This window comes from Harpia harpyja, chromosome 17 (assembly GCF_026419915.1).
Source record: "Harpia harpyja isolate bHarHar1 chromosome 17, bHarHar1 primary haplotype, whole genome shotgun sequence".
Lineage (NCBI taxonomy): Eukaryota > Metazoa > Chordata > Aves > Accipitriformes > Accipitridae > Harpia > Harpia harpyja.
The window spans coordinates 8,150,093-8,175,806 of record NC_068956.1 but is presented as its reverse complement, the minus strand read 5'-3'; the positions used below and the strand labels follow the sequence as shown (position 1 = coordinate 8,175,806).

At 45.4% G+C, this 25,714-nt stretch overlaps 1 protein-coding gene across 1 annotated transcript in view; it reads left to right on the top strand.

The window, feature by feature from the left end:
- ME3 (malic enzyme 3) overlaps nt 1–25,269 on the top strand; it is a 128,371-nt gene extending 103,102 nt beyond the window's left edge. Inside the window, exons 7-14 of the mRNA XM_052812884.1 lie at nt 7,308–7,417; nt 19,614–19,711; nt 20,920–21,033; nt 21,681–21,786; nt 22,391–22,533; nt 23,451–23,624; nt 24,054–24,152; nt 24,985–25,269. Of these exons, the coding sequence (XP_052668844.1) occupies nt 7,308–7,417; nt 19,614–19,711; nt 20,920–21,033; nt 21,681–21,786; nt 22,391–22,533; nt 23,451–23,624; nt 24,054–24,152; nt 24,985–25,146 (1,006 nt within the window). The 3' untranslated portion in view covers nt 25,147–25,269. The remainder of the gene's footprint in view (nt 1–7,307; nt 7,418–19,613; nt 19,712–20,919; nt 21,034–21,680; nt 21,787–22,390; nt 22,534–23,450; nt 23,625–24,053; nt 24,153–24,984) is intronic.
- Nucleotides 25,270–25,714: the final 445 nt, after the last annotated feature.

Below are 25,714 nucleotides of genomic sequence, written 5' to 3'. Positions count from 1 at the left end.
AGGTGGGGTCTCACCGGAGCGGAGTAGAGGGGCAGAATCCCCTCCCTCGACCTGCAGCCCAGGATATGGTTGGCTTTCTGGGCTGTGAGCGCACATTGCCAGCTCATATTCAGTTTTTCATCCACCAATGCCCCCAAGTCCTTCTCCTCAGGGCTGCTCTCAGCTGGCCTCTTGAGGAGGTGCCTGACCAAACTGACCCTTAAACTGTGGCCAGGAATTGTATGGCAGAGTACTGCTGGTCTGACCAGAAGCCTGCCAAGGATCATGCTAACAATTTAACAGTAACAATGGCCTTGGGACACTGGCCAGACTCAGGTGCTAGTGTTGTTTAACTTCCTAGAATGGACTTTGTTTTTCCAATCCTTAATGCTGATTATTTGCCAAGCGTGATTTTTTTCTGATGACAGGCTCCTTTAAGGAAAATTTCATTTTTCTTGGAAATCAGAACTTTGCTTGCCAGTGTATCGAGCAGCACTCGAGGACAAGGGCAAGGACAATTTGGTGGTTCTCTGCGTGGTTTTATCTAAGACTATGAGTAGGATTTGCAGTGCATCAAAGCAGATTCTTATATCATGAATGACTGAAAGCAGTGCTACAAAATGTCAATTCAGACAAGGATTGGAACCTCCTTCTTGTGATTCTTTCCATAAAGGAACTGGACCTTCTTGCAAATACAATTTTTTTCATGCATGTAGGAATGTTTTATACTCCCTGCTCATGGTGAAAAAAAATGCCCTTTTGATACTGATCAGCAAAGGCGCTGCACAGGTCCTCAGGCCACCCTTGAAGTTCTGACTTGTGCAGTTTTGGTCAGATGCTTCTCAAATGGTAACTGCTGCCTCATGAATTTTTTCCTCTCTGACCTCGTGGCTCATAATGAGGCTGGATGAACTCAAAGAGGTACATACAAATGAGGATGAAAGAACCAAGTTGCATAATGAGATTGTTCAGGCAATTGAGAAGTCTCCTAAATAACGAAGCTAAAAGCAATGTCATCAGGAAAACATCTGCCTCCCTCTTCTGGGATTTACGCTCCTTTGTTCCACACTTCATGCTCATCCAAGAGAGACGTGCATCATCCTCTACAGGGGATACAGACTCTAAGAACAGCATCTTTCCTGTTAGCACAGCCCAGAGATTTAGAGTAGCTCTAGTTTGATAGTAACAGTACTGGAACAACAGTACAGTGATAAACAGAGCGTGAATCCTACGCTTGTTTGTTTTCCAGGAAATGGAATAATTTCTTAATAAATACTTTTGGGTGGTAATCTTTACAACAGACTTGTAATATTGTATGTGTTTATCTTCTAGAGGCACCCTTCATTAGGGTGACAGTCTTATACTATTATTTTGATCAATAGCACATTATTTCATTAAAAATCCTGTTTGTGCAGAATTTGCTATGCAAGGTCTGGAGATCGGACAAAAATGAGTGTCTGGGACCATTCTATAAAGCATTTCCCAGTAAGGCCATTTTTACAGGAAGGTTTTTGCAAGGTATGGGAGAGAAAGCCATAATTTGGGTCATAATTATTTGTGGCACAAAACCCCAAAATATGCAAACTAATGAGACAGCAATATAGTCTTTACCATGATAGACTAGTGATTTTTTTGATGAGGAAGAACTGACGAAGTACATCTTTTTGTTTCCAACTCTATAAAATGGCTAAATTAATTCCAGAGATGGTAGAGAACAGGGTCCCCAGATGGTGGTCTGGCAGCCAACAGTGAACCAGGAGACATGGTGATGGTATTAAATAATGACTATTGTAGTGTCACCAGTTACAGAAGTGAGGAACTGTTTTTAGAGAGAAATTAAATTCAATGTTTTATCTGAAGAAAACACACAGAGCCTTCAGAAAAGGATATCAGAGTTTGCACCTGACATTAACCTGCCATACAACAAACCAGTACAGCAGTTTGGCTTGTAACTCCAAAAGGTCTCATTTTTGCTGAAAAGTGTGAATGTGTTGTAATGGTTGAGGGGTGGGTGTTAAGACGTTACCCTGGATAATATTTAGTGACCATAAAAGACTTTGTTGTTATAGCCCCTCCCTTTCTATCCAGCATATCTGAACTCTTTCAAAACCACCTCTGTCAGAGAGATACAGAAATGAACTGTCCAAGTATCCTTTTCCACAGCCTGCAAATATAAGAATTACTTATGCTAAGGGGAAAGCTCCAGTTTTTGTGTCAAAACCCAAAACCTTCCGTTTTTGAAAGGGGGGGGAAGAACTGGAGAATGGAAGAAACCAAACTGGAGATTGGCACTTGCTCTGTTTCAATGTACCTTGTCGATCTGAAATCCTGATAGCCTACATTTGAGCTTTCCTTTTAGATAAAGGCAATTAGACCCTGGGTGTTTAACTACTAATGTCCCACATGCCGAGATGATAGAGTGCTCTAGAGAAGATGTCATTGACAATATCAGGATGAGATTACTGCAGGGAGCCAACCTTAGCTGGCCGTGCCTTTCCTGGACTGGAAAACATTCAGTCCTGATGTGACCTGCTGCTCTTGGCTTCAAACTCTCCTTCAGGCTTGGAGCTGAAAGTTAGATGAGTCACATGGATTGGGAGAAGCATGGAAGATTCTATGAGAACTGGCAACAAGCCAAGCAGGCTGACTTCAGGAGTCTCTTCCTACCGCAGCAGTTTGCAAGATCTCTCTGCAGGCCCACCCTCAATTCTAGCCACAAATTTAAGGATATTTAAATGTGGCAGAGGGGATCTTCAGAAATCCTTGTTCAAATACTCACTTTACCATCACTTTTTCTAAAAAGAGACATTCTGCACCTATAGACAGCAAGCATGTCTGTGCTAACTGGGACTGCATTCATGTCAGATGTCATAAGTTAAACAGAGCAAAATGTCTTAGCTGGTTAGACAAAAGCATACCTCACTAAAATGATTCTTTCAAAAAGAAATAATTAAGTTTGGTTTCTTCATGGGAACTACAGTGTTTCCAATGAAGCACAACAATTTTGCAAAATCAGTTTTGTCAAAATCCAGTTTTCATTTAAAAAATGTTATGATGGGGGGAGACGGGCACGTATAATTCATTCCATCCTCAAGTATTTCCATGTACCCTGATAGGGGAGCACTTGACTACCATACAAAAGGGACAGAGCAGGGCAATTTCTATAGAGAAGATCAACAAAGAAATTACAGGCTTTGAAGGACAACAAAGCATTGCAGTTGAAAGGGTGATAAGCCAGTGACCTAGGGTGCATGACATATATTTAAGATCTTCCTAACCAGCTGTGATAATTAGATAACATTAGATTATCTCTTCTAATTTAGGTGTCTAAAGTTAGACGTCTAAATTTAAGTTGGTCATCTTAGTCTGTCTTCACAGAGACTGGAGAAAGAGGCATCTCATGAGATGTTATCTACTTCCATTTTCTACTTAGACTGGTTCAAAGAAGTTGCTATTGGACGTGCCTCTTTCTCTCTGTTGTCTGAGAGCGCAGCTTGTCTAGCTGGGTGTTACACAGCCAGCCTTTAGGTATGTAAAGGTAGTGGAAGAAATTCCATTCTGTGCTGCATTTTGTTGGCTGAATTTCAGTACAAGTAGCAGCTCTCAAGCCACCCTTTCCCTTTGCAGTAACAAGTATTCTCCACCGTCTCTCCCGAGCTGGGTTTTTTTAGCATTGCTGCATATTAAAGCACTTCTGTGCTCAAGTCCCAGGTTGGCTACGTTTTACTTTTGGATGCTACCCAAACACTCTTTGTAGAGCATTCTGAATTCCTTTGGGATGAAACAGGTTACACAAATCTTGATTTACTATGCTGTGGAGGAAAGGACAGTAGAACTGACTCATCATGTTGATACTCACAAGGATGTTACTGCAAATGGCCCCAGCAGCTGTTTTGTTCATACTCCTTGCTAAGTTTATCCTTACGCTGCTCAGGTCATCCTAAGATGGAGCATTGCACACAGCCACCAAAGTACCATTAGGAAAGAGCAGTAAGCATTAACGGGTGGATTTCTAAGATAGCTCAGTAAGTCAGCTGCCTAATTTGTGTTTAATTTCAGTGACTTTGAGCAGCACAAGTTCTTTAAAGTCCTCTCAAAACCCCAGTAAAGTGGGTAGTCCTTGAGGACTAGGATCATCATCCCAAGATTCCCATCTTTAACTCTAAGTCTGAAATATTTGGTTCTTTCATTTAAAGCATCCGGTCTTAGGGTCTTGCCATGACCAATTTGTGGTCTTCATTAATGAAAACTTTAGTTCTCACATTATGCAAAGCCTCACATAGGCTCAGAAATGTGGTTTATACTTTAAAAAGCTCAGTAGACATATTGCAGAGAAAAAGAAAACAATCTTCAAAAAAATAGCTCAGTGAAAAGAGTTTGCATTCCAGCACTGTCCTGTCATACTGAGGGACAGGAAGAGAAATGAAGTGTTTATGGGCCACCATACTTTCCTTGTGCTCTGCTTAATAAAAAATGATCAAAGGCAAAAATAAATAGAAGTAACTGTGCACTGTCTCATGCTGCAGACCACGAATGTGAAGTGAGGAAAGAATTTTGTGCTCAAAAGAGAAAAAAAAATGTTCAGGTTAATACGTTTGCAAATTTGAGTCTGTAGTCAGGGAAACCCACCCACCTACCCTTATGCTCTTTGGAGAGCTGGTCACACATACATTAATGCTGGCTGAGATCATTGATTTTATTAAGCAAATCAGTAATGTTACTTCCTCAGTGATACAAATAAATAATAAGACTGGTGTTAGAGAAATAGTTTCTATAGCAACTGAAGTTGCTTAAAGATTTGCTAATTCTTTGCTGTGAGATGTTAGCAGATGTTCTGGATGGTGTGTCATCTCCCTCTTAGCCATGTTTTCCTTACATATTCAAACGATGAATAAGAGGATCATCCATTAAAAAACTGATTTTCACAGGCACTTTCTGCATTGTTTATTTCAACAAAATCCTTGGATATCCACAGTGTTCATTTTGACTTCCTAGACTTTACAGAGAGAAAGAGACTTGGGAATCTTCATCTATTGCTTTTCAGAGTGTTGCTCAGCATTTCAGAAGAAATTTTGATACTGGATATCTCCCTGATAGCTGCCAGAATCTGCAGTGGAGAGGCTTAAAGTGCATAAGCAGTCTGTCCCTCAAATACTCGGTGTAACTTGCAGTTAGCAGCACAGTGGGGACAATTTAAGAGCATCTTATAAAAAGAAATGGGAAAATTCAATAGGCTCCAGTTGCTGTTGAACGTGGCCTGTCATACAGGGTGCAGGAAAGAATTTGTCCTGTCCAAAGTCATAAAACCAATGAGAGCAGTTGTCCAGTCCCTTTTCTAGGGCTTTTTTCCCCTTGAAGTATGGCAAGCTGGCATTTCTCCACCTGAGCATCTAGATCCTGCTGAATTTCAAAGCCTGTTGGTCCTCTGGAAAATCCATGCCTAAACCTCCATACCCAGGTTGAGAGTTGTGGTGCAAATACAGCAGGGATGTTGCACAGGGCTCTTTTGTGGCTCCTTTCAGGACAGTAAACAAGAAGTTGCTGCCTTTCTGGCCAGTATGGCTAGTCATGCTTGCATCTGCCTACCTAGAGAGGGCTTACTGGACTGACGTTGCAGAGTGGGGAGTAAGTATACTTCATAAAGTAGGAGCTATCAGATGGCACACAATAAATATAGACTAATGTTAAAAGCAATTTTTAACCCCTCTGCACTGTATTCTCTTTCCCTGCCATGAGCAGGGACATCTTCAACCAGATCAGGTTGCTCAGAGCCCCATCCAACCTGACCTTGAATGTTTCCAGGGATGGGGCATCGACCACCTCTCTGGGCAACATGTGCCAGTGTTTCACCACGCTCATCGTAAAAAATTTCTTCTTTATATCTAGTCTGAATCCACCCTCTTATAGTTTAAAACCATTACCCCTTGTCCTATCGCTACAGGCCCTACTAAAAAGTCTGTCCCCATTGTGGTCCTTTTCTAAAAGCAAGCACAGAGAATGTGAAGCAAGCATGAGAGCCAACCCTTTTCCCTTTTTGAGACCAGGGGGCTTACGAAGCGAGAGTTTCTCATGATGGACAAATAAAGGAGCACAATGCATGTGCTTATCATTGTCTCCTTGCTGACAGATGTACTTGAACTGGAAAATCATCATAATAAAAAATTCAAGGCCCTTCCAGGAGAGCCTGACCGCCCGCACTGCGAGTGCCATGAAAAGAACTTTTCATGACAGGAGCCACAGTTCTCAAATGGAGCATGTTTTATCCAGTATCAATTTCTAGTTTAAAGCAGGAGTGTCCCCTACCTCAGATTTCAGTGGCAAAGGAGGAAAGTCTGAATGGGAGGTATGTAAGGTGATGCTGCCTCGGCACTGCTTACGGTCCCAGAGAGGCTCAGGTCTCTCACACAGTGCAGCTATTTAGAGCCCTCTCACCTGCCTGCAGCCCAGAGGTTGCTAATAGTTGCATTACTCATTCCCTGAGCTTCTCCCAGTGCCCTATCACATTTATGTGAGAGAAAACAGTACTTAGGGCCCTTTTAGATTTTATTTGCAAAGCTTTAATGCAGCCTAGAGTCATACAAAGTGCCGAAAGTGTATAGATATGGAGCAGTCTGAATATTACCCAGTTTTTAGAAACTGCACACTTGCCCTGATATTACTGGACAATTATGGAAAGTTTGCAATTATTTCCTGCCTTTTGACTCTACGGGTCACTAGCTGTCATTGTGTGCTGGTTTCCTGCAAAGCAACTCAGTGGAGAGAAACATTTCCAAAGCACAAAAACGTGGCTATGAAACCACACTGTAAAGCATTCAGTCCATGTGGTCCTGCGAGCAGGTTTTTTCTCGTCTCTTGGTCACCTACAGTTGAAGTGGGCGCTTGGTGGTGTCCCTTTAACTGATGTTCCCTTTGCAGTCAGATTTGCTGTATTGCAACATGGCAGTTGCAATATCCATTGCAAAAGAGCATCTCCTTCGCTTTGAGAAGCTTATCAGTAAATACATCACTGAAAATTTGTCATGCCAATAGTCCAAAGATGCATATAGATATATATATAGATATATATATATATACAGGTATATAGGTATACATATTAAGAAGCCCCTTGAATTATGAATACAGTTTATTCTTGGTGACTCCACATTTCTGAGTGTATGGACCTTGAGAAGGGTGTGATCCTGTTTGCTGTTGCTGTGATTCATTTCTCTTACGATACTTTTGTCTCTGCATGAGAGTTATCTAGCTACCTTGTCCTGGTAAAAGATGTATATATCATCCTATGTTGTGGAAATATTTTTATCCATTTTTAATTACCCTTTAACTTGCAGGTACGGCATGAATTGTCTGATCCAGTTTGAAGATTTTGCCAATGCTAACGCTTTTCGTCTCCTCAATAAATACCGCAACAGATACTGTACATTCAATGATGATATTCAGGGTAAGTACTGTTAGGAAAATGCAAATTTAACCTTCACCTTGTCATGAGGAAAGGTGATTAAGATCACAAGAGTGTTTATTATACAATACTCAGATGTGTGATAAATTTTAGAGTTTACACATAAGCATTTAAAAATATAAACAAAAGCACAGCAATCTAAGTTGAAAAGTGAGTCTCCATTGTTTTTAGGAATTTATCTGTTCACTGCAGAAGTGTTGTTCAGGAGAGAAAATGGATCGTGTGCTTGAGATTATTAAGGTAATTTAGAGAGTTCCATTAATTTTCTGTAATTTAGCTAAAACAACAATGACGTTTTAACAGTTATGCAAGGCTTTCAGTTTCCATGAGCCAGGTGGTCATTAGCCGATCCTGGCATTGTCCCTCAATTGTTATCCTTGGTATTACATGCACAGACAAAAAGGTAAACCGGCTTCTTTCCTTTCCATGGATGCTAACTCCACAGTAATCTGAGAACAGATACGTTCTCCCCTGGCGTGGTTAACATAACTCTTCCAGCACCAAAGAGAAATGACAGCAGCAAAGCTGGGGCTATAACCAGCATTGCTCCCAGGCCCTGTGAGGCTCAGTGGCCAGCAGAATTGCTCAAATGCGCAAAGGGATGCAAGCTGCTTATTGGTGGCATCCTGGTCTGGTGCTGACTTTTCTTTAAACCATTGGAAGGGCTGTTTGCCCATTCAACAGGGACAGGATCTTCCCAAGCGATTGCAAATAACCAGTTCTTCTCCTGTGAGTCCCTTCATCTTTTCTTCTTTTGTCTAGTCCTTCCTGCAACATGCAGAAATTTCCAAGGTTTGTTGATTTAATTATTTGCAGTCAGTTGGGCTTATCCTCACTTGTACTTGAAAGAGACTGAAGGAAACACCAGTACCATTTTTCACACAATGCTGGTTCTTCTGTGAGCAGATTTTCCAGCACTATTTCTGCATTCTTCCATCTAGCAATATTTGGGAGTATTTGTAACAGCTTGTTCATATCTGTCATGACACAAGAAGGAGTAAGACCCTGGCTTGTGGGAATACGGTTGGTGTAATGAGATGCATGGTCCTGCTCAAAGACACTTTCATGAAGAGGGTTTAGAAGCAGAAGAGCTTAAGGCGTTTCAGAGAAGGTGAAATATTTATTCCTGTAGAAGAAGACTCATTAGGTGTTCTTGCCACCCACAAAAGCTTTCAGTGGAGAGAGGAGCACAGAAAAAGAGAACACAGGAGATAGATACATCTTTGAATTGAAGTCTTAAATGGAGGAACCAAGAACTCAAACTTTTCTGGAGATGGACAGATGAAGCCCATAATAAGAAACCGATGATGTAGAGATTTATTTTGGATTAGTTGCTCTCTCTGCAAGTGGAAGGGGACTCAGCAGTTAAAAGGAAAAGAGGCCAGGCAGTGTGGCAGATCTGTAGGCCTGGATGTAGGTTTTCTTGGGGGAACTAGACTGAACTGGAAAGGTTTCTTGGTGAGTGGGAATGGTTTCTTAGATTGACAGAGAGAAGAAAAAGAGGATATTAAAGTGAAACTGAAGACTCTGAGTGGGAAGCAGGAGACTATATTTTTTATACTTTCTTTTTGGCCATAGGTCATAGCTGAATGCCTCAGACAATTCCTGGAAATTACTCCCCCGGAGGGGCAAACCACATCCAGGAGGATGCTGTAAAACAGCATTGCCATAAAACGGACTTTGTCTGCTTCTCCCCAGTTAGATGTCTGTCATGGTGCATGGGAGACGTCAAGTCCCCTGAAAATTCTCTGGAGTCCCACCTGTTAAAACAGTAGGATTTTATCTCTTACTAGTAAAACTCCCTTGTATTCTCAAATAAAGCAGCTAGCTGGCATTGGTTTCACAGTAGCGGATAAGGTAAGAAATCCTGCTGATCTTTTGCACAGACAAGCGATGAGGCAAGGGAAGCAAGCCACTGTTCCGGGTCTTTTTATGTAGCTGTCAGAAAGAAAAGGGGATTCCAAGCCAGGGTTGTAGTCAGGAATGAGTTTTGAGGGCCTTTGGGAAGCTGAAGTAACTTGGATTTGCTCAGTTAACTCTGTCTTGGAGTCATGCCAGAGATTAATGGAGTTGAAGCTGGGATGAGTAGTCTGATTTACTCACCCTAATATACTCCTCTGTATCCCCAGATGATATAAGAGAGGTAGGGATTGCCATTTTCTCACTTACACCGTCCTGTTCTTTGGGTTTGCCTCAGGCCCTCTCTTTTCTAACATGCTGGTGTTTCATGACTCGACTACTTAAAAAAGTGGGAGACTTCAATGCAAATTGTGTTTTAAATGATTAATGAGAATTATACAAAGCCTTGTTTAAGCAGGCCTGGTTCATTTTACTCAAGTCAGGCAGGAACAGACCTCCTGAAGCCTGAATTATCCCAGCTTCTGAGCTGGCATTGTTTTAAGTATATTGATTTAAAAACACGTCTTAGGCACAAACAGTGCAAGTTAGATGAGGCCTGAGCTATACTAATTTAAACTCATTGCCCATTGGTTAGTGGGACTCTGAATGCAATGTGCCTACACACACACACACAGACGAGATGTGGGAAAAAGTATAAATTGCTCCACTTAATCTCCCTTAGGCCTCCCTCTTGCTGTCCCAGGGCCTACACGAACAGAAAGCAGTTTAAAATATTAACGCCTACTTTTTTTTTTTTTTGTCACACAAATTACTGTATTGCCAAATCCATCCTAACCCCGCAGAATTAAAGTGACTTAGACCTCTTCCAGTTCGAACCAGCCTGCTGATGCTGAGTGGGATGCCTGCCAGGTACCACAAACTGGGATGAGGTGATTGCTCTTATTTTGAAAGCCATTAGCCTGGGAGCTAGCAGGAGCTGGCTTGTAGTGCCCGCACGTGGGAGCTCCCCATTAAGGGAGTGCTTCTTCTTCCTCTATGGGGGTGATGACATCAGTCCTTTCCCAGCTCTGTCTGGGTTCATGCAAGGGGCAACAGCTTCAATTTCAGCTCCATGGGAGAAAATTGTCACTTCTTCCTTTTTTGCAGTAAAATACCAGGACAGGCGGTGAAGCACATATGAAATTGGAGGGTAATGGGAATACTTTAGATCCTGCTCTTCCTCTTCCTTCTCTAACTTTGCTCCACTGAACTGTGCACAGTGATAAACAGAAAGTAGACAACTGAGAAGTCTTACAAACCTGTCAAGTCTTGTGAATCCCTGAGACAGGCATCTCTGGCTTCCTGCTTCATACAAGAAAATATATAAAATCACTGAAGAGGTTAGTTTGGAAGGGACCTCCGGACATCACCCAGCCCTCACTTGGATATTCGCAATCTCTTTGTGCTACCCGTTCCAAAGTTTTCTCATCTTTCTTGTGCATTTTTTTCCCTTAATACCTAACTGGAATTTCTCTAGATGCAACTTGTGTTCATTGCCTCTCATCCTTTTCCTATGCACCTCTGAGAAGAATCTGGCTTCTTTACAAACACTCAGTAAGTAGCTGTAGACAGAAATTAGATGCCCTCTTAGTCTTCTCCAGCCTATTCAAACCCAGGTCCTTCAGTCCTCTTTGTACATCCTGGTCATATTTATGGCCCTCTTCTGGACTTGCTCCAGTTCGTCAATATATTCCTTGTGCTGAGAGCCCCAAACTGGAGATGCTAGTCTAGAGATGACCTCAAAAGTGCTGAAATAGAAAGAAATGATCACTTTCCTTGACCTGCTGCCTAGACTTCTGTTGACGCATTCTAGCAGGTTGTTCGCCTTCTGCACCACGAGGGCGCATTGCTGGCTCATCTTCAACTTGTTGTCCACCATTACCCCCAAGTCTTCTGCAAAGCTGCAGGACTTTGCATTTGCCTTTGCTGACCTTCATGAGGTTTCCCTGAGCCCATTTCTCCAGCCTGCTGAGATCCCTGTGAATGACAGTCATACCCACCAGTGGATCAATCACTATCCCCAATTTGTAATCATCCATGAACTTGCTGGGAGTGCACTCTGTCTTATGATCCAGGTTGTTAATAGAACTTAAATAGTATTGGCCTCTTGGTACCACTTTGCACCACTGACCACAAGCCTTTGAGCCTAGCAGCCTAGCCACTTTTTCACCCACTTGATAGTCCACTTGTTCAGTCTGTATCTCTCCAGTTTGGCTACAAGGATGCTTTGGGAGATTATTTGAAAGGCCTCATGCAGGTCAAGGAAAGCAACAACTGCGACCCTTCTCCCTGTCCACATAGCCAGTTGTCTCATCAAGGAAGGCAGCTGAGTTGGTCAGGCATGATTTGCCTTGGGAGAGCCATACTGTTCTCAATCACCTTCATGTTCCTAGATGTACCTTCCAGAAGATCTGCTTTGTAATCCCCAAGGTTAGGCTGACTGAGCTAAAATTCCCTGGATCCTTATTCTGGGTCTTCTTGAAGATGGGTGTGACATTTGTCTTTTTTTGGGAATTAGGAATCTCCCCAATTACCAAAACCTTTCAGAGAATGACTTTGTAATGCCATTGGCCACGTACCTCAGCATCCCTAGATGTATCTCATTAGGTCTCATGGACTTAGTCTGTTGAATAATCGCTGCCAAATAGGCAGGAGTCCATAGAAACCCTGTAAATTTGCACACCTAAGGTTCTCAGCATGGGACTAGGGCTCTGTGTGCACGTGCCTCACTGTCTTTGTGGTAAAGAGCCTGTCTAATTCCAACACAGCCTTCAAAGATGTGCACTGAGTAACCAAAGAATCAGCAGGAGTTTGTGCCTGGGCTAAGCAAAAGTGGGATCAGATGCATCAGCCTGTGACTGGAATTGGTTGACTCAGCTTATGGTGCAACAGAGATCCTTCAGTATCATAGTTCAGTTATCTGATCAGACATAACAAAAATGTTCCTCACTGTGAGAGTGGTTGAATATGTGCAGAAAGGCTTTGGGACTTTTATTTTTTGAGAAGGCCCTAAGCAATTTAATCTAATTTTGAAGGTAGCCCCGCTTTAAGCACATACTGGATTAGATGACCTCCAGGGATCTTTTCCAACCTTGTTTTTTTTATGAAAAGTTCATTCTCCTGGTTGATCAGTGTGTTACCCTCCATATTCACGTATCAAACATCAATTCTTCTTAGGCTTAGATTGCTTACTCAGTACTGAACAGCAGAAGTTGTTCTGCAAGTTTAGTCAGAGTTGCAGAAAAATGAAGCAATCTCTAATGTGTTATTTAATTAATTGTATCTGATCATGTCATTCAAAAGCCTTTCACACATATGGGCAGGGCAGAGAGAATAGTGCACAGAAGCATAAAGCCTACTACCTCTTGGCTCTGGGCATCTTTAGCAGTCTCTTAAAACTAGACCTGATGTAAGTGTAACATTGATAGCTTCTCAAGGACCAACCAGTCTGAGTGTTTCAGATATATCTATATCCAGTTTGAGACGCTGTGAACAGACCAGATTTCTAAAATAGGCTGAACCCCTACACCATGCAAATGAGACTTCTTCAAGGCCCCTCAAGATGGGAAACCCCAAATCAATAGCTACATTAAAAACACTCAGCCTTTTGTATTTCCATAGTCCCTCCACAACTACAGTAGTCTACAGGCAATGGACAGGGGTCATCACTTTCGCAGAACCTCTCCGGGTCTTTCCCCAGTCGTTAGAGCAATGATTCCCCTTTGTTGTTAGATGTGTGACTGCTGATGAGTGTCAAAATATCTCTTGACCCACCAACCACCTTTTCTCATTATCTTAGCAGATACCCTTTCCCTAACCTTTCCGGCACACTTCAGGAAGCAGTGTCTCAGCCTGGAGCAACACTGCTCCCAGACCTCCGCTGAGGTTGGGAACAGGCTGGTCGGAGCAGCTTCAAACATTTGGGCAAGTTAGAAATAGACCATGTGCAAACGTGGCCTATTTTGCGGGCACGTTTCCATGTGCTGTGTGAAACAAGCGAAGCTAGTTTTTGGCTCCGCATTGACTAATTTCAGCAGATTAAAATGGTACAGTATCTTACTTTGTTGTTTCAGCTGGCGTGGAAAATGCATCAGTAATTATCACAGGAAACTAAGGAGGGGGGGAAGCACAATAGGAAGGGAGCGCTGGACGATACCCTGCTGCAGAACAAAGCAGGCTATGTCCTGCCAGGCAGCTCCTGAGCAGCACGCTTTCCGTGTGGGGATTTACCCAGCCTGAAGATAGATGTGGAGATGTTCTCGGTCCTGTAGGTGTTCGCCATTACCAGGCCCCCTCAGACCTGCTGTGCCCTGCAGCAGAAGAGGCTCCTGCATTTTCCCTTGATGCTACTGCATTAGCTGTTTAAGGGCCGGCTCCTAGACTTGTGTCTAAATCACACATTGCTAAACAAGCCAGGTCAGAACAGTATGGACTCCTGGGTGTAAATGGGTCTCAGTGTCTTGGGCTTAGTGGTGCAGGGCCCTAAAGATCTGGCCCGTATCTTCTGTCATGTTGGGGATTGTAACATGTTTCCCTTTCCTCTCCTGCTTTTCTTGTTCGCTGTTTTTCTTGTCACTGGATGCCATTGCAAACTCCTCCTTTGCAGTAAAGAACAGCGTACGTCACCTCTGCATTAAGCTGTCTGTGATCTTTAAGTCCAGGCTAAGGAGGCAAAATGAACAGAACAGGACTGTGCTCTGACGTGGTTTAGCTTGTTGGTTTGAAACAGCATCCACGGGGTCTCCACTGCTGCGATGGGGATGGGGATGCTTTCTTGTGAAGTGCTGACAGCCGCCTGGTAGCCTCTGCCTTTGTGGACGAGGGGGTTCGGTCTGCCCGTTGGCACAGCCTGTGTGCTGGCTGGCACTCTGCGCAGGCAGGAGGGGGGGCAATGCTACAGGCCAGCGCTGTGACGTATTTTTAAGATGCTGCACTGTATAGTCCGAGCACTTTACAGTGGAAGGATTAAAAACGGGCACCTAGACATCACCTACGTTAGGCATCTACTTTAAGATGAGGTCTGCGTCTCCGTTGTCAGACAGCTCTTCACCATACCACCGCCTCTTCTGGGTCACTAGTGTCCCTAAGTCTGTTAGTGGAGAAAGCGAGTTCCTTCCCTGAGCAGTGATGCTTTGTGTTTTAGTGCTGTTCCTGTTGACTTGCTCCACACCATTTCTAGGTTTATTTTCTTAACATCTTACAGAGGCCCTTTGGGGGAAGGCTAACACTAGCCCGCAGCCATGGAGGTGAAGACCTTGAGCTGCAAACACTTGAGCAGCGTTTTGCTTCAGCTTTGTTGTGTTTGACTTCTGATTATGTATTTGGAGTACATCTGATCAAGCTCCACTGCTTTCCAGTAACAGGCGGAACTGCTGCAGGGAGTTAATGTGAACCAGGATTTGGAAAAGCCCTATGCTTCCTCTGCGTCCATAAATTTAGATATATTTTCTTGGCTGCCCTTTGCTGGAGCTGTTAAACTGGTGTTTGCTGTTCCCTGGGCTCTCATCTTGGCATGGTTTTGATGGGGCAAAGTGCAAGCAGGTGGGGCAAGGGTAAAAAACAAAAGATCAGGCTGAATTGGACCATCTCTTCCACCAGTGTGCTGTAGAGAAGGGGGAATCACCCACACGGGTACTGTATGCAGAAACAGGCAGCGGTGTGGCTGCGTGCTCCCATCGCTGCTGCTATCAGAAGGATTTGGCATGGTGGTGATGCTCAGCTCCTCTCAGCCAGCGCCCGAGCCAGGTGACAGGGCAGTGCCAGCCCTCAGCACGGGGGGACTCCTGCTCCCAACCACCCGCAGGGTCCCCGCTTCTCCCCACGTCCCTTGCTTAGCCACTGGGTGCTGTCACTCGCGGCACAGCCTTGACATCAGCACTGGGCAGCACTTTCCCTGTTGCACTCGTGCCAGCGCTGCCCGCAACTCCGTGTGCGAAGCCGCTCACCCCTCTGTCCGCTCTCCCCACTCTGGAGGAAGGATCAGGTCCCCGGGCGTGGGTGCCTCTGGGCTGCAGCCTTTTCCATCTGTGCAGTGTCTTGAAGCTGTGGAGCAGATCCAGATCCTTGCCCCTGGGTTTTGCTCCAGCGTAGCTCCACTGACATCTACTGGGGCTTGTTCTTACTTACACTAGTGCACGTGGAACGTCAGCCTCAGAGGGGTTTTCCTTAATGTTTTACAATATTCTGAATGTGCCTGAGTGTCAGAGATTAATTCCTACAGGGATGGCCATTTTCCTGAGTGTACCTTAGTTTTAAATGCCTCTTTTCTTTGCCGTTCCTGTTGCTCTGGACTCCCCAGAGAGGCTCCTGAGGTCTGTTTGCTATTTTGTGATATTATATTGAGCGTTCACTTTGAGTCTTGGACAGACGGGATGATTTGCCAGCATTTTCCTTTCTTCTCCCTGCGCTCCTCCATATCTCACCTCAGATATAGACCAGCCAAGCTGGCTCTTGCTAATTACTTAAGGAAGTAGTTATCTGCAATAGCAGCATTTAATCTCTTTGGAAAACAGATAGACCAACGTGTTGAAGGCTGGTTGTTTTTTCTTGCCACAACTCATGGTGAGGGGTTCCCCCCCCCATCTCATTTTGTGGTCTTTTCAGAATTGAAGCACAATGATTAGCCAATACCTTACACGAACCAGCTGTGAACTCTCCTCCAGAGAGTAGCTCTATTGTTCCATGCTCAGAAATTGTAATTATCATAGAAAAATATTGAGCTGACGCCAAGGTACGGTAACTTTGTTACTTGAGTAATGGGAGTGAGATGCAGTTTGGGAGATGTGGAGGGATTAGAAACACATTGGAGAGAGAGGAGGAGGATTAGGAATGGCAGAGCTGAACAGAGTCCTGCTGTTAGTCAGAGCTGCAGTGCAAGTGTGGGGGGATGAGTAATGGCACGCCCAGTCCCACAGGTCTCCGCTCTGCAAAATGCACACTGCTCTGCAGACTGAATCCGTGCACCCTTTCTTTCCCTAGGCCCCACTTCTCAAATTCCTGCTGGTAACATCTTTACAAAGATCTCGAGTCCCTCTGCTGAATGTCCCATGAGCATTTTCCATTTAAATGGGTTTGCAGATACCAGCATTTGTGCCATCAGACTTCTTGACAATCATAGGGCATAAAGCAATTTTGCCTAGGTCAGGACAAAGAGAAACAAGATATTTCTCCAGTTATATTTCTTTCTTTTAAATACTTTCCAGGCATCCATTGCTGCTGATGCTGTGACCTGACGCTTACACTGTCGCACTGTAATTGTTCCACTGTTGGATTTTTTTTCCTCTGATCAGTTCCCCACTCCCACCCACATGGGGATTTGGGGATTTCTGTGCCAAGTAAGCCTGGGAGATAGCGTGTGACCATGCATGAGCATATGCATAGGTGTTCCTATTCCACTGCGTGTCACAAGCTTGGCATCTCTGACAACTGTGGGACCCCAGTCTCTCCCTACTTCTTTGCAGTTCAAACTGCCAGGGTGGGATCCCTTCGTCCACAGTTTAGATGTCTGCAATAGAAGTGTCTACATGTATTCCAGTTATCTTGTCTCTCATCAAAAACTGTGGTGGTAGTGACACTTTTAGGGTGCATTTCATATGACCCAGTTCAGGTGTCTGCTTTAGCATGAGCAGGATCATAAATGTTTGTTTAGAGGAGTCCCATCCTTAGCATCTGGCATGGCAGCAAGCCAAGCAGTCCTGCTGATTATAGACATATCGAAATACAGAGCATGAGCATGGGCTAGCTATGTGACACCCATAAAAAGCAAAATCTAAAAACTAGGCAGTTATCATAGAATCACAGAATGGTTTGGGTTGGAAGGGGCCTTAAAGATCATCCAGTTCCAACCCACACCTTCCACTAGACCAGGTTGCTCAAAGCCCCATCCAACCTGGCCTTGAACACTGCCAGGGTTGGGTAATCCACAACTTCTCTGGGTAACCTGTGCCAGTGTCTCACCGTCTTTACCGTCACAGTAAAGAATTTCTTCCATACATCTAATCTAAATCTACCCTCTTTCAGTTTAAAGCCATTACCCCTTGTCCTGTCACTACAGGCCCTACTAAAAAGTCTCTCTCTGGCTTTCTTGTAGGCCCCCTTTAGGTACTAGAATTATCTGGTTTTCCTTTGAATTCCTTGGATGTTCATTATCTTCCTCCGTAATTTTTCTAGTCTGATGGCATGGCATTTCCCCCAGTAAATACATTACTTTAAATACAGCTTAAAAAGGCAGAGATTTAGTGCAGGCGAAGCAAGAGGAAATCCTTCATATACATCCCTCAGTTGTCTGAGTTGACATGTTAATACTGAAGCAGCAGAGCACTCAGTGGCTGGTTCCCTCCCCATCACTCCCTTTTAAACTGACTGAACTCAGATGGTTCTGGGTCTGGAAATAAAATGATACAAACTGTCTTCTGAGGTAATGGAGGGAATTCATCCTGGGTGCTGAAGCGAGTGTCTCAAGTGATTCCTTGCAAGAAAGAAGCTTACGAAGCCACCAACCATTATTCTAGTCCATTTTGTGTTTAAGACACAGATGCTTGCAATGCCCTCATGGGTAAGACATGATGCTGCTGCCATTCTGTACTGGTGTGCCTGTGCAGGGGCACCGCGGCGCTAACGTTTGCTGCAGGATTGTGGCCACTGCCAGCTCTGCTAAACCAGAATCACTCTTAAGTGGCACTAATTATTAATTTTTGGAGAACAAAACTTATCAGAGTTATAAACACAAATTGTTGGTGAACTAATGGTACTGATAAACACTTCTGGTCTGGCCAGTAAAGATTTTGTCAGAGTAGCTTATATAGGTTCCCTAAGCAAAATAAACTGTGTCAATACAAGTTACTTCTCTGCCAGAGTAACTGTGGTCCCACTCGGTTTTCTGCTTGCACGGAAATAATGAGAGAGTAAATCATTCCCCGACGCCATGATATACCAGTAGATTTCTAGTTTAGCTGTGGCTTTTGCACTAAAGAAACGCAGCAGGTAAAGCTGAATTTATTTTCTCGGTCCTTGACAGATGAGGCAGCACCATCTGCTGGTTTCACTGCTCGTGGTCATGCTTTGCTCATGAGCTGCTCTGTTTCCCAGCAAGGCTGTTCGCTGGTGCCTGCAGCACCCCAGGCCCTAAGGACCCTGCAACGGGTCTCACTGAAGCACTGGCTGATTGGAAGCCTGATGCACTGGCTGATTAAATGGGCAGGAAAATAGGAAATGCTGGAAATTTGGTGAAATCGGGTTTATTAGCCTAAAAGGTTTCATCATCTGCCCCACCCATGACCACCCACACAAGAGTTGTTACTTGTGAACTCCCTGATTTCTCACAAAGTTTTTGAAGGTGAGAATGGAGAGACCAGCATTAGAGCTGGGGACAGCATCAGAGTTGGGGCACATCCGAACTGGTATCCTTTAAAACACTGAGGAATAAAACTAATGGACTTGATGATCCTTTTGGGTCCCTTCCAATTTGAGATATTCTGATAAAACTGCCTCCTTCATTCCTAGCTCACCTTTAATGCTTGTATCCACATTGCCGAGGTGACCTGAGGTGCCACCAGTGCCTGAATCCTCATTAGTCTGTGCCTTACTTGATTTCTTCCCACCATGTTCCTTCACCTGGGATAGGACATTAGGTGACTACTATATGTGATTGATGTGGGGTGAAGGCAGGTTTATTCAGTCTAGACACCTGCCTCCCTTGATGAATGGAAAGCTGTACATATCACGGTGACTGTAACAGCAGGACTCTGCTCTCCATTTACTGGATTATTTCTCACTAATCCAGGACCAACTCATATTCTCATTGACACCTTAATGCTTGGCAGTGAAGCATGATGGCTCTGAGTCAGTGTATCACAGTATCAGGGAAGTGGAAAAAGAGAAGGTGGTGCTGGGCTGTGAAGGTAAATGAGGAGAAGAGGATGGTAATTCCGTGATCACAGAGGATTTTGTGACAAGGGTGCCCAAGTTCAGACCACCACTCTGCTACAGATGTCTTATGTGACCTTAGACAAGTCACATGCATCTTAAACCCTTGGGAGTTAAGTATTAACTTCTTTTGGCATTCTAGGATTCGGTGTCCTTCTGACTACATAGAGGGAAATTGTTCTCCTGCCTTGCAGGGGTCTTCTGAGGATTAATATTTCAGAGTAGTGAAGGCACTCTGAGCCTTTAGTGACAGGATCTAAGAATGGTCCCTACCACACGGTTTCTAACAGCGTATCAGTAGGGTAGCCAATCCTTTTGCCGGGATGTCCATCTCATGGTGTTTCTCTCTTTTCAGGTACTGCATCTGTTGCAGTTGCTGGCATCTTTGCAGCCTTAAGGATCACAAAGAACAAGCTCTCTGACCATAAGTTTGTTTTTCAGGGAGCTGGAGAGGTGAGAATGTTCTTGAGTTTGTTCCTAAATATGATCTAAATTCAAATTTAGAGAGAAAAGTCAACCATGAAACTGCCTGCAAGGCTTGGCTTCATGAAAACAAAGCACAGAAGCAGGTTCCTTGTTACTGGGCAGGAGTGGGCCCCATGGGTGGATCTTGCTGCTGCATAGAAGTTGCCAACAATCTTCCGGTGACTTCTTGGCCCATGAGTCCTGGGCAGACTTCCTGGATGCTACGAGGCTGCCCATGTGTCAGTGGGGCTTTAAGTACCTTGAGGGAAGTCCCTTATGAGGCAGGGTGCTGCAGGAACATTAAAGAGGCTGGTTTGAGTCCTCAGGGCTGGTATTTAGGGTAAACCAGAGCCTCTTTAGCAATAGAGTCAAAAGGACTCAGACTCAAAGAAAGAACATTAAAAACATAACCTCACTTTTTGGAGTCAGTCATTGCCCCCATGGCAGAAGTCAGGTAGTCTGTATGGCACCTTGCTCAAAGAGACAGGGGGAAAAAAAGTTTCTAAAGCCTGGACTGTGGACTAAAGGCGTTGGTCCAGGTCCTGGCTCAGCTCTCGCCCACCTGTTGGACTTTGGGAAGGTCCGTTACTCACTGTTTGTCTATCCTTCTGTGAAACAAAGGTTGTTCTCTTTCTCTACCGCTCCTGGCAGACACGTCTGTGCTGGCCGCCGTCTCTGTGGCACAGAGACCCTCCTGCCTTGTTAGTCCCCATCTGGGCAGGAGGGCCAGGCACAGCTGTAGGACCACTAACACACACAGCATGTCCAGGGCTGCTTCCTCAGGCAGGAATGGGAGAACAGGACTTTCCTCTTGGCAGTACTTCAGATGCAGCAATCCTGCTTCGCTTTGAGCTCCTCTGTACTGGCATCATCACCAAAGTTTGCTGAGTGTCTGCCCCTTTTCTTCCCCTGCAGCAGCTAGTTTAAATGATGGAGACAGCCTCTACTTGTCAAGCCTCTACCAGCACCTCCACTGCTCCAGCCTCACAGGCAGCCTGCTCTGCTGGACGATTGGGGTTTTTTTATTTATGGCAGCACCTACAATGCTAAAATCAGCCCCATGCCTGTGCAACCACAGAGCAGAAGGCCTCCTTGCTTTGTGTGGTGCTGAGGAATGACCCAACATCTCTCATTTAAAATCTTCTCCCCCAAAAGATGGTGATGCCCCAATGAAGTGTTTATATACTGTGTTCCAGGCTGCAATGGGCATAGCTCATCTCATCCTCATGGCCATGGAAAAGGAAGGAATTTCACGAGAGGATGCCATCAAAAAAATTTGGATGGTGGACTCCAAGGGACTGATTGTGAAGGTAAATTTGTCTCCAGACCCAAGCTCCAGTTGCCCACCACCTCCCACAAGCTAGAGAGAGGCCAGAGCAGGCAGATACCTTGGACTCCTGCTCAGCCCTGCAGTAAGGGCTGCAGTTTTATCGGTGTCAGCAGAGCTGTTCCTGCTTTCAGAGGACTAGGTCCTCTGAAACAACACTGTACCAACAGCACTGGCTGCCCTAAAGGCAACACTTCGGGCTGGGCCTCTAAAGAGGCAGCATACACTGCTGGCCATGGTCTCAAGCAGTGCTGGAAGTCTTGCATGTCATATGGGGTATTACAACAGCAACATTGTGCCCTGCTTGGTGACCCAGCCTGGCTCAGCTCTACTCTGCCCTCCCTGGGTCCTCCAGGCTTCTGCCCTTGTCCCTTGACTTGAGGAGACTTGTGCTACGTGTACAAATTCTTTGCCCTGGCAGCCGGATCCTTCTTCCATACAATCAATGTATTTTGGAGGGTGAGAGGAGCCCCATGTGACTTTACACCAACAGCTCAATGCCTGACTGGCTGCTCTGTGGAATCTGGTTTAGGTGGAGGGCCAAGAGATGAAACGAACTGATGAGTTACTACATTATGTCTCCACCTTTTGCCAACAGACCAAAGTTTGACTCCTCCTTTTTCCTCACAGGGCAGGAGCCACCTGAACCATGAGAAAGAAATGTTTGCCCAGGACCACCCCAGTGTGAAGACGCTGGAAGAGGTTGTGCAGAAAGTGAAGCCTACTGCAATTATAGGTGGAGTTCCCTTAGCACAACCTTTTCACGTCAATTCAATTCTTAGGAGAGTTTCTGTCTTTCTTCCAGGGCCGCCTTTTGTTCTCCCAGTCAAAACGAAATGAGGGTTTTTTTACCTCCATTTTGTCAGTTGAGTTCTCCCCATCCTTTCCCCTTCGACTGTGGGGCACCGGCTTCCTCTCTTTTGGAGCTCTAGGAGCCCTCCCAGACAGGGCTGCAGAGGGAGGCACTGAGGGATGCAGGATCTGGGGCTCTCGGCACCAAACTTGGCCCTGGCAGGCTGGGCAGGACGAGGATGACAACAGGCAGCTTGTGCAGGTTTGGGGAGACAAAGTGCTGAGCCTTTGGGAGGCAAGGTGCTGCAGCCAGACGGGACTAAACATTGATCCCCACTCTGCCCAGAGGAGCAGAGGGCTTTATTTTGAGACAGGCTTTTAATCTCGCTGTCATACGAGAAAGAAACATTCCCACCTGCATCTCCAGAGGTGGAGCCTGTTCCCTCCCACAGTTCGTTTACCCATAGAGGCGTTCAGGAGGGATCAGCCCAATGCGCTGAAGTCAGATAGTCGGAAAGCACCGGCTCACTCTGCTGTTGTTGTTTTAGGTGTCGCAGCCGTTGCAGGAGCTTTCACTGAGAAGATTTTGAAGGACATGGCAGCCTTCAATGAGAGGCCCATCGTGTTTGCCCTGAGCAACCCCACAAGTAAAGCGGAGTGCACAGCGGAGCAGTGCTACCGCCTCACCGAGGTACTGGAGCTCAGCGTAGGGAAGCTGGGTGCTCCGGGTACGCTGTGGCCATGACTGTACCGAGGAAACCACAGTGGTGCATAGTGGGTGGACAAGTGACAGTGGGCATAAGTTGAAATAAGAGAGGTTCAAGCTGGTCAGAAAGAAAAACTTTCACACTGTGAGGAGAGTCAGGAGGTAGCAGAGGGGCCCAGATTGCTCATGCAGTCTCTGTCCTTGCAAGTTTTCAAGTCCAGGCTGGATAAAGCCCTGAGCAGCCTGGTCTGATTTCATAGCTGACCTTGCTGTGAGCAGGAGTTTGGGTCCCTACCAGCCTGAATTACTTTGTGATCCTCTAAAGAAAGTGTTTGCCTCCTTGACCCATAGCTGTCTGAGATGTCTCATCCTCCCAGGGTACTGTCCCCTGTGTTTTGCCAACCCAGTTGTTTATGTAATGGTTTCATCACCCAACTTGGACCCAATGTCACTGAAGAATTACTGTCATGTGGATTGACTTGGCGTGAGAGAGCAGGCCTCGTCTCACTCTCCCCTTTGCCCTCCCCACCACCTGCTGCTAGCTAGAGCAATCACACAGCCCCCAGGCCTTTATCCCACATGAGTCTCCCTTCACGCTCCATAGATGGTTGATGAGAAGAGGAGAGACTCCTTCTCAGCAAGTTCAGAGCACTTGCAGTTGGGCAGTACAAACACCCACTCAGTGCTCAGTGGCCCTGTCCACAGCCCTGTTCGTGGCCCTGGGGACCAGGCCCTCCAGAAGCATCAACTGGAGATGGCTCTGGTGGAGATGCCTCTCACTGACTGGCTGGAGATTTGTCCACTTGGTCACCAGAGTCCCCTGAGCACCGATCATGGCAAGCAGCAGAAATGTAAGACTTCTCTTCTGAGTTTGGATGCCTCTTTCTCTCAATTTTGATCAGGGCCGGGGAATATTTGCAAGTGGGAGTCCATTCTCAAAGGTGACCCTGCCCAACGGACAGACCTTCTTCCCTGGCCAAGGAAACAACGCCTACGTCTTCCCAGGAGTGGCACTGGGAGTCATTGCCTGCGGAGTCCGGCACATCTCTGATGATATCTTCCTCATCACAGCAGAGGTTTCCAACTGGCATTTAACTAATATTTTTTAAGAAACGATAAGAGGCACATGCACCTACTTCAGGTGTTTTCAAGAAGCTGGCCTGGGGCAATGCGTTGAGTGGAAGTGGCACAGCCTCAGCAAAAAGCTGCAGCCCTTTCCAGTCTCAGGGAAAGCTCACGCTTCCATTGCACCTACAGAGGTGCAGGAGCCATGACACGGTTCTCCTCATTCTCCACAACTGCTTCCCTGGCACAGCACTTCCACCATTCTGGCTCCAGTTTTGAGTCTGTAATGAAATATATGCACACATGTATTTCGAATAGTTCAGCAGTTCCCATTGAGAACTAGTCCCAGCTCTGCCACTGCTAAGGTTTCAGCCACACATCATGTAATGCTAGTGAATGTGGTACGTGCTTGAGACCATCCACCTTTCTCTTCTTTCTAGTCTATTGCTGCCGAGGTGACAGAGCAGAATCTTGCAGAAGGAAGACTCTATCCGCCCTTGGACAGCATCAGAGAGGTGTCTCTCAAAATCGCTGTGAAAGTGAGTATTTCCACTTTTATTTCCACTTTCCATGGTAGGGAGGGCAGGAATTGCCCTGGCATCATTTTTGCTTTGTGGTTTTTTAATTCAACTTATTCTACAGCCTAATGCAATGATTCTCAGGAATGCTTCCAGCTAGAATTGCTGCTTTGATTTCTCCCATCATTAAAGCCCAAATGTGAAAAATACCTTCCGATTCCAGGTGCCTCACAGCTCACAAAGCTCTGCTTTATTGCTTGGAGCTGTGAGTGTTCAGCACTTCAAAAAATCAGGTTTAGGGTCAAATTCAAACATGACGCAAGTTGCCAAAAGATTTTAGGTTCCAAATTGCTATTTTGGAACCTCTCCTCCTGTATTGGATAGGGGCCTAAGTACCTAAATACTATTCCAGATCTGGGCTTGTTGTCTAATTGTGGGATCGGTGCCCTGTATACATCAAATTTGTAATTCCTGGTCAGGGGACACCCACCGAGAATCACATTGGCCTGCTAGGAATTACTGACAGATGCACAGTGTAGCTGAGGAGCTTAAGGGTGTGAGCGGAGGTGGTTAAAGGGCTGCTCTCCTTCTTTAATTGCACATTCCAACCATTTTGCCAGGGCAGGGGTGTGCATTTCTAAGCAGCCAGTAATTGCAGGCAGCTTGCATTCCCTCACCCAAGGGATGAAGCGCAGCCTACTCACAGATATTGCACAGGAGAAAAAAGAAAAAAAGGACACAATTTTGAGGGGAGGAAAGAGGGAAAATACAGCCAGGGCCAAACTGCAGTTGGTTTCAACTTCATAACATGCCAACGTTGTTTCATCAGTTCGTTTTGCTTATCTTTTTGCAGATTGTTGACTGGGCCTACAAGCATGGTCTTGCTTCTTGGTACCCCGAGCCAGCAGACAAGGAAACCTTTGTGAAACGGCTTGTTTACAGTCCTGATTATGATTCGTTTGTTATTGATGATTACAGGTGGCCCCCCGCAGCCATGCAAACACAAGATGTATAAGTTTTTGTGAGAACTGTTTTCTCATTTTTACCATCAGTTCCCATGGTTCATACCACTGCTGATATAAATGCACCTCCAGGCTTGCAGAATGGTAAAAGTAAATGAATCCAAGTAGTTTTTTTACTTGCTGCTGCTTTTTCTCTGTGGGAGCATATCAGTAGGGAATAAAACAGAGTCCAAGCTGGGCAGTCAGTACTCCAAGGAAAGAGAAGGACTATGGCTGCAGCCCATCCCAGTCAACCAGTACTGCATGTTGCTGCCTGCTTAACATACTGCCCAGCTCTCAGCTCAGCTGCCTTGGGAGAAGCTACCTGGGCCACCACGGAAAGAATGAGTCCCATTCCTAGTGGGAAGCTCAGAGCCCCGCTTCCATGGTAGCAGCTGTGTGCGTGATCATCCCTCACACACAACAGTCACAATTTGCCCGTGGCTCTCTGGATGTGATGGGAAGTGTGCGCATTGCCCTGGGAGAGGTGCACACTTGGGCAGCACTACCCTTTCCTGCTTCAAAAGTCCCCAGTGTCTGCGGAGTCTCATCCAACCCAAGCTGGTGCACGGGCCACGCAGC